Source organism: Acipenser ruthenus, chromosome 6 (assembly GCF_902713425.1).
Source record: "Acipenser ruthenus chromosome 6, fAciRut3.2 maternal haplotype, whole genome shotgun sequence".
In the NCBI taxonomy this organism is placed as follows: Eukaryota; Metazoa; Chordata; class Actinopteri; order Acipenseriformes; family Acipenseridae; genus Acipenser; species Acipenser ruthenus.
Genome location: NC_081194.1, coordinates 74,998,728 through 75,013,822, shown reverse-complemented (window position 1 = coordinate 75,013,822; position 15,095 = coordinate 74,998,728). Strand labels below are relative to the sequence as shown.

The 15,095-nt window shown below is 41.7% G+C and overlaps 1 protein-coding gene and 1 long non-coding RNA gene across 4 annotated transcripts in view; both read left to right on the top strand.

The window, feature by feature from the left end:
* The first annotated feature begins 250 nt into the window (after positions 1-250).
* On the top strand, positions 251-5,279 carry LOC131737394 (uncharacterized). Its single transcript, XR_009329006.1, has 3 exons — positions 251-633; positions 3,130-3,272; positions 3,903-5,279. It is a non-coding gene; the product is annotated as an uncharacterized LOC131737394 (long non-coding RNA).
* A 1,726-nt stretch (positions 5,280-7,005) lies between these two features.
* The window catches only part of LOC117411490 (probable E3 ubiquitin-protein ligase RNF144A-A), a 33,690-nt gene continuing 25,600 nt past the window's right edge, over positions 7,006-15,095 (top strand). Inside the window, exons 1-2 of one of the 3 annotated variants that reach the window (XM_034019094.3) lie at positions 7,007-7,400; positions 7,684-7,771. Coding sequence is in view for 1 of the 3 variants with exons in the window: in XM_034019092.3 (XP_033874983.3) it covers positions 7,392-7,400 (9 nt within the window). In the remaining 2 variants the exon portion in view is untranslated. Of the gene's footprint in view, positions 7,401-7,557; positions 7,772-15,095 lie in introns of all 3 variants that reach the window. The other 2 variants (XM_034019093.3, XM_034019092.3) reach the window with 2 other exon arrangements.

The following is a 15,095-nucleotide window of genomic DNA, read 5'->3' as shown; positions in this document are numbered from 1 at the left end:
AGCGGTCAGAAAGATGCTTAACACGCCACAATGCAGTGACAATGTACCGTAAAATGGAACAAAGTAAACTAGATTGGTTCCCAATGGACAGTGTGTTTTAAAAGGGAACAATATGACAGCAGTAAATAATTCACCAGCAGGGGTCTCCAAAACACCTGCCAAGGACAAAAAGTGAATTACTCAAGGAAAGGACTGTCTAACAATAAGTGAACCTACACTTACCTGTTGTTCCTGTTCGGAGTAGAGGAGCGCCAACTTCTCTTGTGGAAATAGATCCAAAACCTGGAGATACTTACCTGTACACCTGAAAGGAGCAAAATTACAGTTACTACGCAGACACGTGTGGATTACAAAATTACTTGTGAACGTGAGACTTACCTTGAGTGGACCTGTGCCTGGAGACCTCAGAAAGGTGTCCTCAGTTTCTGTTAATACATTTGTGTTTTTACTTGCATTGAGAGCAGCTCATGCAAGGCCGAGCATACAGCCTGCAAGACATGTAGACAGGGCCCAAGTAGGCAGGTTTTCTTTTATTTAATTTCTTTTTTCCAAATGCCGGATATTTTGTATTTTTCAGTTTAAACAGTATGATGCCTCTTACTGGAACCCGTTGAATGTGCATTCAAAATACAGGTGAGCAGTGGTATGAAGAATTCCTGAAAACATGGAACCCCGTTTTATAAACACATAGACCTTGAATATCAAAGCTGTTCAATGTAATTTGTAAATGGGCTGAGTGATTCATTTGTAATGCAATTTGTACTGTCTTTAAAGACCACCCTGAAATCTCTCTCTCTCTCTCTCTCTCTCTCTCTCTCTCTCTCTCTCTCTCTCTCTCTCTCTCTCTCTCTCTCTCTCTCTCTCTCTCTATATATATATATATATATATATATATATATATATATATATATATACAGTATATATGGTTAGTTGCTAAAATCTGCCAAAATAAAATGATTATAGTTAACCATTGAAAAGTTTGCTCTAAAGTTAGGACCTAGGACTAGTTATTGAGATTAAACAACTAGAAACGCTTGTCATAACACTATCAATAAGTGCATGGCCAGCAGGCAACCAAGATGTGACTAGCCCCTACTGTCATCGTGTTCGAAACTGTTTCTCATGCTACCAAATACCTAAATCATCAGTCAACAGTGTGTGTGCAATAACTAGAAATCTGTTTGTCTTTCCAGTTTATGAGTTTCAGTTTCTGAGTTTATGAATAGTGAGCTTCTGTTTCACAGTAAAATGCCACACGTTTTTCTTTCCCTGTTATGCCCAAAAGACATTCCACCATTGTCTTATGTTCAAGTCGTCAAACGTCAAACTTCCTCCAAAAGTATGTATTATTACCAAATTAATTTACAAGAACGCGTTCATCAGCATAACACATACTATGCAAACATCTCGAAATACACGAAGAGCAAGCTGTGTTCTTCTGTGAACGTACATCGGTTTCAGAACATACTGCACTTCAAATAATCATGGCATTTTGGACACATGTTATCATACCGGTATTTAGTTTCGTTTTCAGCGCGCACAACTCTTTTAATCACAGTGTTACAGCAACTTGTGCATAGAAACGTCATCTCATAAGGAGGGTATGACACCCTCCATCAGCTGCAGTCGAAAACAAACTAATAAAGCAGCTACTCCTGAGATTCTGCGTGTGCAGGTTTAGCTGTATTTTTGAAGGTGGGTTAGCTAAACTTCGCACTTGGCTTGGAATAACAACACTGGTGTATGGCAGGAGAATCGTCAAGTCAGAGAATGGTGCAGGAGAGACCCCTACCACTCCAACTCCAACCTGTGTAAATTACCAGTTTATTCGCCAGTGCAACTACACATGTGCTTTCTGTTTCCACACTGCCAAAACATCGTTTCTGCTACCGATAGAAGCAGCCAAGACAGGTTTGTGGATGCTAAAAGACTCAGGTAATTTAGTAATTCTATGTAATTATATGAATTCCAAATGCAGTAGGTAATTAGGTAACTATTATTATTGTTCTAATAATGCATCGACAATATTCAAGCTTTTATATGTTATATTATCGGCAAAAAACAAAAACAAAAAAAACACAGTGTTTGTTTAAAGTGTGTTAGTAAGATAAATTATTTAGCTAGATTCACAATGTGTTGTGCCCTTACAGGCAACATATTTTATATACTGTCTGTAAGTGTATTTATGTTGCTGTAAATACAACTTTACAGCCACTATTTATCGTGACTTACCATATAAATCCAGCCCTTACCTTAGCAACACCTACAGGGAAGAAACATACAGTATGCATGTGTACTTTGCGTTTAAAACCATTTACAGCATAGCCTGTAGATAGCAACACAGGTGTATGTACCACAATGTACGTTACAGTATCAGTTGTACGTGCTGCTGTATTTTTCACTGTACAGAAATACTGTTAATATAAGTTAGATAAGTAATAAGGGGTTCCCGAGTGACGCATCCAGTAAAAGCCCTCGCTAAAATGCAGGATGCGCTCTATAACCTGGATGTCGCGAGTTCGAATCCAGGCTGTTTCACTGCTGACCGTGGATGGGAGCTCACAGGGGGCTGCGCACAACTGGCCGAGTGTAGCCCGGGGGGAGGGAGGTAGGGAGGGCTAGGTCGGCCAGGGTGTCCTCGGTTCACCGCACACCAGCGACCCCTGTAGTCTGGCCGGGCGCCTGCGGGGTTGCCTGTAAGCTGCCCAGAGCTGCGTTGTCCTCCAACACTGTAGACCTGAGGCGGCTGCACGGTGAGTCTGCAGAGTGTAAAAAAGCGGGCGGCTGACGGCACACGGAGGACAGCGTGTGTTCGTCATCTTCGCCCCTCCCGAGTCAGCACAGGGGTGGTAGCGGTGAGCTGAGCCTAAAAAAAAAATACTTGGGCATTTCAAATTGGGGAGAAAATAATAAAAACTATTTGGCAGCCACTAAATTTTAGATGGACTGTTTTAGTGCTTTTCTCTAAGGTGTAGTAAAATGTTGTGGGCAAAGATAATAAAAGATGATGATTGATTCCTGTTTAAAAGTACTGGGGTTATTACTGGCTGAAAAACAGTCCTGATCTGGCTGTGTCAATGTACTTGATAACCGGGGGAATGTCATCTTTTTTCCATTATGTTTTTGTAGGCATGGAGGGGAACCATTTTTGCATCAGCTGGGTGACTTTTTGGGGAAGTTAGTTCCGGTCTGCAAGCAGGAACTGCTGTTACCAAGTGTCAGCATTGTGCACAATGGAAGCCTGCTAACTGAGAAGTGGTTCCAAAAATATGGTATGTTCATACACTTCTTCCATACTAGATAGGGTGCCGATGGAAGAATGTAGTGGTTTGTTCCTGTTCTATTGCTAAGCAGTTTTGGGGTTCTGTTGCTTCAATATTGTCTTATTACCATTTTCTTTACATCTGCCTTTACCTGGCTCTAATCTTGTCTGGAGAACGTCTGCCTTCCTTCCACCCAGTATTCCTGCATTGGTCTTAAATGGATAATATTTGGGATACCACTTAAGTTAGGAAACAAATTGATCTTTAAAACCTTTTTGCATGTGCCGATATTTGAAGATGTGACATTTACAGTTGCTATTCTGAAACAGCAAGATATTAAGTGGTCTGAGTAAAACTAAACATAAATGTCCATCTCTTCCTCCCAACTGTTGTAGTTCAGCATGCTTAATAATGATTAACATTTTGAGGAACCATTGCACTGCATTCAAATATTTAGCACAGTATATACTGCATTAAAAGAGGATAATCCAGGGATACCAAGATATTTAGAAAGTAGGGTTTGATGTGGGGTGAAATGCCCCAACCCAAGTCTGTCTGCAATTATTAACACAATGCTTGTTGGGATGGTGTATATGTTTGGTAGATAAAATAAATGCTAACTTAATTTCCTTATAACAGATCCTCAAGGCCTGCTATCATCTTGGTTAGCTTACATTACCTATCATCCTATAAGCAGAACTTCCCAGGAATTTGTACAGAAAAGTTTCAGCATTTTAAAAGATTACCTGGTCCACAGCATAACACATCCAAAAAATAAAAGATCAACAGGAACATTTCCATGTAACAGGCTACGTTGTACAACCTGCAAATATACCATCTCAAAACTAGAGATCACAGGACCTAAATCATCATTTATCATCAGTGAACACTTTACTTGCACCTCACATGGAATTGTCTATTGCATTATCAGTAAAAATTCAACAAACTGTACATTTGAGAAACAAAAAGGCGTTTAGCTGATCGCTTTGTGGAACATTTAAGAAACATTAGGATCAGCTCTGCCACATCATCCATAGCTAAACATTTTAACACAGCTGGACACAGCCCTAATGACATTGCAGTCTGTGCAATTTATCATTGTTACGGAACACATGCTGGAAGGAAACAAAAGGAACGTGAATGTATCTTTAAACTTGGCACCTCAGAACCTGTTGGGATGAACATTCTGTCTTGAGAGTCAAAACATTCCATGACTATTGAAATTCAGAACCTACAGTACACTCTTTAGAGATCTACAGTAACAGAAGAAAGTCTTATTTTCATAAATAATGTTTTGCAGAACAATAGGTTTTATTTAGCTAAATCTAACATTTGACTATTTAAAGTTTTAAGTAAAACAAAAAGCAACCAGAAAAAAAGCTATCTTTTCAATTGCTTACATACCCTGTGTATTCAACAGTTTTATATAAATGTGTTCCCAAGTTTACCCATTGATGAAGGTTGGTGGCTGAAGTACTAATTTGGGACTGTAGGTGGCAGCAAAGTGGAATGTGAATCTGCCTGCTGAATCAGACAGGAGAAGCAAAGTACTGCCTGAAGTGCTCCCTCACACATCTGGTTAGTTCACAGTTAGGCCGTGTTGACAGGAAGATGTCATGTACTATACTTTATGGTGTAGAAACCCTTCACTAATTCATGTTGTAACAAGCGACTGTATATTATTATATACTGTATTAGTATCTGTACCTTTAAGAGTGAAGGCACTTCCCTGGAGAAGCAGCCTTGACGTGGGCATGGTAAGGAAATGTAAATTCTTAAGTTACTATTTTATTTTTGTGTACTGTATGTTGGTTAATGTAAATGATTAGTGTGGTAATAAAAGTGTAATCGCTTACCTGAAAACCTGTGTGTGGATCCTTGTATTCACAATAAGCCAGGATACAACAGTCTGATAAGTTATTCACATATGCTATGGTGCTAGGTTAATAGCTACCCCAACCTGAGCCAGACTGCCACTGTGCTGATGCAAATAGTGTGACTGTTCATTGATTTTCATCACACTAATACCATCCTAGACTGACAGTTGTTGATGCCTGGTGTAAGTTATGCAGCCTCATGGAGCAAATAGGATTCATGAAAGCTGGGAGGAAGGGCCTTTTCTTGTGAAGCTCCTAAATTCTGGAATGCTGTGCCTTCTTCTGTCAAGGAAGCTGGGACTCTTACTGTTTAGCTTTTTTTATTTTACAATCAAAACTGAATTTTTATTAACCCCCCCAGTTTGAGAACCGCTGCTCTATGTGACAGGGCGGCTGGAGTAGTGACGTCCCCAGACCAGGAAGTTGATACAGATGCAGGTACTATGAGTGAATGCGCTGGTGCACGCGTCTTTATTTAAGCAAAAATAATTAAACAAAAACACAGCTCACAGAGCAAAATAAAAAGGTGTAACAAAACAGTCTCGCACACAAACAAGCACCTTGAACCGAGGACACCCTGGCCAACCTAACCCTCCCTCCCCCCGGGCGACGCTCGGCCAATTGTGCGCAGCCCCCTGGGAGCTCCCGTCCACGGTCAGCAGTGGAATAGCCTGGACTCGAACCGGCGACGTCCAGACTATAGAGCACATACTGCACTCCACGCGGCGTGCCTTTACCGGATGCGGTTCTTCAACCATTCTGATGTAGACTTGCTTGTGTGTTTCGGATCATTGTTCCATGACCCAGCTGCGCTTCAGCTTCAGCTCACGGACAGATGGCCTGACATTCTCCTGTAGAATTCTCTGATACAGAGCAGAATACATGGTTCCTTCAATGATGGCAAGGCGTCCAGGTCCTGATGCAGCAAAGCATCCCCAAACCATGACACAACCACCACCATGCTTGACCATTGGTATGAGGTTCTTACTGTGGAATGCAGTGTTTGGTTTTCACCAGACATAACGGGGCCCATGTCGGCCTAAAAGTTCCACTTTTGACTCAACTGTCCATAGAACATTGTTCCAGAACTCTTGAGGATCATCCAGGTGCTTTTTGGCAAACCTGAGACGAGCATTCATGTTCTTCTTAGTGAGCAATGGTTTCCGCCTTGCTACTCTGCCATGAGTCCCATTTTTTCCGAGTGTCTTTCTGATGGTGGAGTCATGAACACTGACCTTAGCCGAGGCGAGAGAGGCCTGCAGATCCCTGGATGTTGTTCTAGGGTTCTTTGTGACTTCCTGCATGATGTGGCTGTAGAACCTGTGTGCTGACAACTTCACTGATGGTAAGGGCCAAAGTTAGTCAGATTTATATTGGGCAGGGCTGGCCCAAGTCAGGCCTGGTTGTTAACCGAAGTACTCAAACAGCTGACCCTAATTATCCCTTTAATTGGGTTGAGTTAACTGGGGGGGGGAGTGCAATAACTTTTTCACACCTGAAGATTGCATGTTTGATTACCTTGCACACCAAACAAATGAAAGAAGCACCAAACTTTGGTGTCATTTTTTCTCTCAGACTCCCTCTATATACTACTACAAGCCACAAAAAAATCTGACCAAATACAATGTGAAAAATGTGCAAAAATGTAGAAAATCAGACAGGGGGCAAATACCTATATATAATATTATAATCCATGTCATATTCATGGTAAATGTTTGTTTGTTATAGCTTCTTGAAAGTTATTAGTAAAGCAAACACATAAACAAATCTCCCTTTTTTAGTGGGCACACAAGGGTCGTAATTTAAATCCAGGGCATGACAAGGATGGAAATTACAGCCCTAAAGCCTTGCCACACTCCCTGATGAACGATTAGTTATGCATCAATTGCACAGCAACTAGAGCACTTGTCAATGTAGTCATTTGTCCTGCAAGGGGCGCTGTGCTCGACTTCTCCCTCACTCCCACATACAGCCAGTCTGTTTATAGAATTACAAGCAAACACGCAGACTAATGGCGTCTCTCCAGGCAGATGTACCAGCTGTTTTCATCCCGTGCTTTTTTTAGTGCTGCAGCAAAATCATCTTTCGCAGAAGCAGCGGCAGCTTCACCACTGTTAGCATTTGCAATACATTATCGTTGCATGGTAAAATTGAGGCAGTGATGACAGAGAAGTTAGAGAAAATGGACGTCGCTCAATTGCTTGGGTTAAATCGGAGAGCTGCTTGATTTTTCTTTTCTTTTGCGTTGTAAATGGAAACGGTGAGTTATAACATATAAGATAATATTAATATAATTTTAAAAATGAAACTTGTATGAATTTATTGTACACTGTTTTATTATTATTATTATTATTATTATTATTATTATTATTATTATTATTATTATTATTATTATTTGATTTATTTCCGCTCCACAGGCTTCTACGAATTCCTTTCTTCTCCCTCCCCTGGATTGAAAGTGATAGATACCAGGAGGTATCACATACTTTTGTCTAGTTAGGGGTACATTTATGCATTTTTGCTCGCATCATTTATCTGTTTAGTCGCATTGAGGAGGTCATCTCGGCAAAACTCAAAAGAATCAACAGTCTGAACTGATTTAAGAAAGACCAACGGAAATAAATAAAGCAGGTAAGACGAGTTTTCCATTGATAAATGCTCGAGTAATAACAGCCCTCCATTGTTGTTTGCTTCACACGTCATACAGTTTCTCTAAAGCAGACTATAAAGAATATAGAGGATGGTGTGGCATTTCGACGTAGATTATATTTTTATTATCATGAGCTGACAAGGGTGTATACTGTTATCTTGCTTATTGCTTTGTGCTGGTAGTTATACAGTTGACAGTTAAACCAGCAAGAGGAACATTTCTGATTCAATTTAAAAAGAAAAAAACAGTATCTCCCATCTGTCTTTTACATGTTTAATTTTAAATGGTTGTTCTTGGATTCTAAAACACACAGGCAGTCGCACAGATGGTTAAAATGATCATTGTACAACACGATTGCTGTTTTGGAGGGAATAATAATTTATGTACTGTACCTATGTGTTCAAATATTAATTTGATTAAAAAAAAAAAGTTTTTGTGAATGACTGGTTTTATTGATTATCATTCTGAAATCTTATTTACGGTTCGTTTTTACATAGCATCACAACCAATCACAGTGAATGTATTTGAATTTATTGGGTTTGTTTATTTGCATCGTGAACTGAATTTCGGAAAAAAAATAAAGTTATATAGCAGCCCGGGCATTGCATGAGAATGTGGGTCTTGTGAAAATCCCAGGCCCAGAGGTGCCAGTCCTCATCTCACTTGTGCTATGCTGAAAGATTGAGCAGCGTTGTGCTTTACCAGTACTCTGCAATTTGCTCCATACATTTAATGCAGGTTTACTATTTTAGTTATATGGAGATAGGGGGCCTCTTTTGCACCCAGGGTATCATTGGACTGGATTACTGTTTAGTAAAATGTTTACATGTCTTAAATACACCTTTTTGTGTGTGTGAAAGACCATTGTTTTCAAAGATAGTGTGAAAATGCTTGTATCAAAATAAATGTTTGTCAGAACTTAATGAGAATTTTTTTGTACCCTTGAAAAGTCAAACCATTTTTCTTACTAAATTACCTACAGTACACACACATATTTTAAAACGCCACTTGTTGAATGGGAATGTACAGCAGGGAAGTGTCTGGCGTCCCATTTCTTAAAGGGAACAGAGAATCATTGCACTTTACAGTTTTATTTATAGGCTCGATGTGGCGATGTAATTCCGTTTTAAATATGAATGTGGCTGCCTCAAATTCTGTCGACAGATTAAAGTGAGGTAGAGATTTTGGGATCTAATTTGTTGTTTCTAAAGTAAAGAATGTTTTCAAAACCTGCCAAACACAAATCTAGTTGACTCTAGACTCTAGTTACTAGTTAATTCCATGATTTAGTATTATGTGTGGTGTAATTTATCAGAAAGCAGACTAGTTAACTGCCAAATAGTCATGCTCCTGCTGCTGGTTGTTATGCATTTCATCTTCAGGTTCTGTTATGCTTGGTGTTTGAGATATTGATGGCTGTGTTTGCTTCAGTCTTGTTGAGTACTTTTACACACACACCCTGTCTCTCAGGGACCTCACTGCAGATTTGGAAATGATACGTTTGATTTTGAAATCTATTGATATATTGTATGTGTGTTGTGAGTTCTTATTATAACTTATTTTAGGAATCAGCTGGTTAGAGAGCTTAGAACTGCTGTATGTAGAGCATGTTTTCAGTTTCATGACATGTTTGTACAATACTTTGTGTATTACTGAATGCAAATTATGTATGTATACAGTACTTCCCACAATCACATTGCAGGAACAGATGATGTAGAAAATGTTACATTTACTTTCTGTTTTCACTGCCTTAGAACTGATATGATGTACCATAGATGGCTGCCCATGACGTATGTGTCTTGCAACGTATTGGATTTTGATTAGCAGTGTTGTATTTCTCATGTTAGTGCTGGTTGCTCTGTGGACTGTAAAGATCTCACAGTGTGTGTTGTCAGAAAACAGGAAGTGGACCAGTTTCCTTTGGTTGCATTCATTTCCTGAGGCCAGTTCTGGGAACAAGCAGCTGGTCAAAATGCTACACTTTAATGAATATAGATGAAAACACATCTTCAAAGTGCAATTTAATTTACAAGCCTTCCTTTTCAATTGTAGCAAGAGATACCACTCTCATTGTATTAACAGGAATCCAAAACAAACTGAGTAGGATGCATTTTTTTCTTCAGTGAATATAACCTTTTTCTTTCTAGGCGTTTTATTGTAATGGGGGGAGTAGTGTAGGAAAAGCTAGAATCAATATTAACCAGTGCTGTGTCAAATTGGAAATGCACTGATTTCTAGAATCGAGAATTTGAGCTGAATAAACAAATCTGCAAGTTTCTGTCTCAAAGCCACAACCTTTACCCTCCAAACAAGTACCATTACAGAAAGTTAACCCTAGGATAATTAATGTATTCGTTCCAGGGCCTTGTAATAAAATAATGAATACATTTCAGGCAATTTTGAGGACCTTGTGCCAGGAGATGATTCAATCTGTTGACACGTTCCAACTTGCAGAAAACCTGGAGGAAAATGGTGATTTACAGTAAAATTAAAAAGTGGCTTTTTTTCATAAAACCATAGACCAGATCCCAACGTAGTGTATTTTTTTGAATGTCCAAAACTCCCCTTAGCTGTTCTAGCGGTCTGTTATAGAATTTTATTATTATTATTATTATTATTATTATTATTATTATTATTATTATTATTATTATTATTTATTTCGTAGCAGACGCCCTTATCCAGGGCGACTTACAATCGTAAGCAAATACATTTCAAGTGTTACAATACAAGTAATACAATAAGAGCAAGAAATACAATAACTTTTGTTCAAGTGTGACAAACCACAATTCAATAATACAGCAGATAATAGTGATAGTTACATCAGGATATGATTAAATACAAAATACTACAGGTTAAACACTTGGCAGATTACAGTATTCTGAAGTACAGGATTAAATGCAGTAAAATAGGGGGCAGATAAGAGCAAAATAAAGCACATTTAAATGAAGGGTGATAGTGTCCCAGGATACAAACAGAGGAGTTCTACAGGTGCTGTTTGAAGAGGTGAGTCTTAAGGAGGCGCCGGAATGTGGTCAGGGACAGGGCAGTCCTGACATCTGTAGGAAGGTCATTCCACCACTGCGGAGCAAGGGTGGAGAAGGAGCGGGCTCTGGAGGCAGGGGAGCGTAGCGGGGGTAGATCCAGTCTTCTAGTGCAGGCGGAGCGGAGAGGTCGAGTGGGGGTGTAGGGAGAGATGAGGGTCAGGAGGTAGCTGGGTGCAGTCTGGTCAAGGCATCTGTAGGCTAGTACAAGAGTCTTGAACTGGATGCGAGCGGTGATCGGGAGCCAGTGGAGCGAGCGGAGTAGTGGAGTAGCGTGGGCAAAGCGAGGCAGAGAGAACACCAGGCGGGCAGCAGAGTTCTGGATGAGCTGGAGTGGACGGGTGGCGGACGCAGGGAGGCCAGCCAGGAGGGAGTTGCAATTTTGAATAGAAAATAGTAACATTCAAGAATCTGAAAAGTATTTTAGCAGCTGCATGTTGGAATATACAGAGTAGGCCTATATTGTTTTCATATACTGTACAAAGCAAATAGTCATCATCTCAGGTTGGCCGCACCAACACTGTCATTGCTTCTTGAGCTTCAGAACAAACGCATTAACATGTATGTCGGCAACTTATTTCATCCCCCTGCCACAACTGTAAATACAAGTACTCCTTTGCATGAGTTCTGATGAGTTTGGCTAATGCCGGTTTGCTTGAATTTTGCATGAACATGATTACAGGTCATAGTAATCTACTTTCTGCTGTACTGCCATATTATATATTACTTCCATGCCTGTGGCAAAGATTTACAGAACTGCATTCCCTCCTTTCTGATGTCCTCTGCAAGAATGTTTCTACTGTGGTGTTAAGGCTCATGACGCCATTGGAATCTCAGCCAATGTTTATGGTTTAATGTTTATGAGGAGGCTGTGTGGTCCAGTGGTTAAAGAAAAAGGCTTGTAATCAGGAGGTCCCCGGTTCAAATCCCACCTCAGCCACTGACTCATTGTGCGACCCTGAGCAAGTCACTTAACCTCCTTGTGCTCCGTCTTTCGGGTGAGACGTAGTTGTAAGTGACTCTGCAGCTGATGCATAGTTCACACACCCGAGTCTCTGTAAGTCGCCTTGGATAAAGGCGTCTGCTAAATAAACAAATAATAATAATAATAATGGTAGCTCTGGGGCCTGAAGCCAGAACAGAGCTTGCCCGGAGCTGGGGATGCTGGAGCTGGGGATGCTGGAGCTGGGTCACTGGAGCTGGGGATGCTGGAGCAGGGTCGCTGGAACTGGGGATGCTGGACCTGGGTCTCTGGAGCCAGGTCTCTGGAGCTGGGGATGCTGGAGCTGGGGATGCTGGAGCTGGGGATGCTGGAGCTGGGGATGCTGGAGCTGAGGATGCTGGAGCTGGGTCTCTGGAGCTGGGGATGCTGGAGCTGGGGATGCTGGAGCTGGGGATGCTGGAGCTGGGTTACTGCAGCTGGGGATGCTGGAGCTGGGGATGCTGGAGCTGAGGATGCTGGAGCTGGGGATGCTGGAGCTGGGGATGCTGGAGCTGGGGATGCTGGAGCTGAGGATGCTGGAGCTGGGTCGCTGGAGCTGGGTCTCTGGAGCTGGGGGATGCTGGAGCTGAGGATGCTGGAGCTGGGTCTCTGGAGCTGGGGATGCTGGAGCTGAGGATGCTGGAGCTGGGTCTCTGGAGCTGGGGATGCTGGAGCTGAGGATGCTGGAGCTGGGGATGCTGGAGCTGGGTCTCTGGAGCTGGGGATGCTGGAGCTGAGGATGCTGGAGCTGGGTCTCTGGAGCTGGGGATGCTGGAGCTGAGGATGCTGGAGCTGGGTCGCTGGAGCTGGGGATGCTGGAGCTGGGGATGCTGGAGCTGGGTCTCTGGAGCTGGGGATGCTGGAGCTGGGGATGCTGGAGCTGGGTCGCTGGAGCTGGGGATGCTGGAGCTGGGTCTCTGGAGCTGAGGATGCTGGAGCTGGGGATGCTGGAGCTGGGGATGCTGGAGCTGGGGATGCTGGAGCTGGGTTACTGGAGCTGGGGATGCTGGAGCTGGGGATGCTGGAGCTGGGTTACTGGAGCTGGGGATGCTGGAGCTGGGGATGCTGGAGCTGGGTCTCTGGAGCTGGGGATGCTGGAGCTGGGGATGCTGGAGCTGGGGATGCTGGAGCTGGGTCTCTGGAGCTGGGGATGCTGGAGCTGGGTTACTGGAGCGCTCCGGAGCATGGAGACGGAGAAGCTCCATGCCTTTCACAGTTTAAAAAATCCTTCCTGAATAATATTTCTGTTGATATGAGGAGGTATCTGCAGCCATTGCATTACAAAATGATCAGCTAGAAACATGTATCCCAGTATCTGCAGTCATTACCTTTTATAAAACCCAGTGCAGGCATATAGAGAGGGTCCTCATAATCACATAGAAAGATTATAGTCAAATGCAACCCGAAACATACATAGGAGGCCAGGACTAAATAATAAAATAAAAGATTGGTACAAAATCAAGGCAGTTCTCATGTTCACAATGTCATGTGTGACAGACAGACCTTTACATGAAATGCATAATGTATATTATAGTAATACGTATCATAAGACATACTAGATACTGTGCTTTATAGAACACTGATTCTATCCATGTAACATATATTAATTATACTGCTGGAACAAACCTGGTATTTCCATGTTCAGATATCTGTTCAGGATTCAGACATGTATTTGAATATTTGTTAATTTGCAAAATGTTCTCAAAGTCATTCTATGTAACACTATTAAAGTTGAACAATATCCCAGAAGTAAGAAAGGGCTGACTTTTCTCTTGTGAGTTAAGTACAAAACAAAGGATGCCATTCAGTAGTTAAAACAATGTTGCGTGCCCAGTTTAATCTAGACTTGTATATATGTGTGTGTGTGTTTTTTTGTTTTTTTGTTTTTTTTTTTGACTACCAGAAGTAAATACCAAGAGTGGCTGTGTTGATCTATATAGATCTCCCACAGCTATTTTTACCATTGCTAATTTAGAAGCTGTTGCCAATTTCTGGTGAGGTGGTAAATTGGTGCAAGACAAAACAGATTGATGCGTATTTCTCATTTCTGTTAACTGTCATTCTTGCTGACACAGACATTTGAATACCTGGATATTGGTCCCAGCACTCAATTTGTAGGCTTTCAGAAAAGGACGAGCATTTTGGACAGCCCCTAATATAGAAGGTAAATACAGTCTAAATTCATAGAAATTAGTTTGTTAACCCTTTGCGGTCCTATAATAATTTATTTCTTAGCCGACGCCCTTATCCAGGGCGACTTACAAGATATCACATTATTTTTACATACAATTACCCATTTATACAGTTGGGTTTTTACTGGAGCAATCTAGGTAAAGTACCTTGCTCAAGAGTACAGCAGCAGTGTCCCCACCGGGGATTGAACCCATGACCCTCCGGTCAAGAGTCCAGAGCCCTAACCACTACTCCACACTGCTGCCGAGCAGGGTCCGACATTGCAATTTTCCCTTTCCGGTCCGAATCAAAAAGATGCAAAAAACAGGTCTCTAGTCGTTTTTTCTCCGGAAAAAGCCAAGAAAACAATTCAATGGCCGAGTGAGATCGATAGGAGCCGAGAGAAGCCAAAAAAAGGGGCGTATCTCATGAATACAGATAGCCCCGGCATCACATAGATAACACGGACATAAACAAACAAGATAGCTGCTTCTGCATCCAGCGCTCAAAGAATATCGCAGACATTTGTAGAGCTCTTTTTAGATGTTATAGTAATAAAACAATGACTTGGATCGCATTATTGAGGAGTTTGGTGATAAAACGAGTGATCAGGAGATGATTTATCGGTATGCACGACTATCGAGGTATGTGAAAAAAACAGGGAATGAGGGGTGGGGCGGGGCTGGAGATTCAGTACCAAGTGTCCTGTTGATATGCAGTGCCTTTTAAACCTGTTTTACTGTCTAAAATAAACTGTGCGTGTGAAAATAAATTGGACCTGACGCGCTGAATAAATGGACCGCAAAGGGTTAAAGGACAAATAAAATAAAATTTGAACCAGACTTCACATTCTTGTAAACAGATTTAACCTGATGGAACAATTAAAAGAAAACGCAAATGGGTTGTTACTACGATAGTCAAGAATACATTACTGATAAAAGGTTTTAGTGGCTCTGGAGCCGAGGCTGGAGACAGCTAAAAGCAGTTGGAGCTGGAGCTGGAGCAGGGGGTCTCCATCAGCTCTGGAGCCAGCTTGGAGCTGGAGCAGGGGGTCTCCATCAGCACTGGAGCCAGCCTGGAGCTGGAGCAGGGGGTCGCCATCAGCTCTGG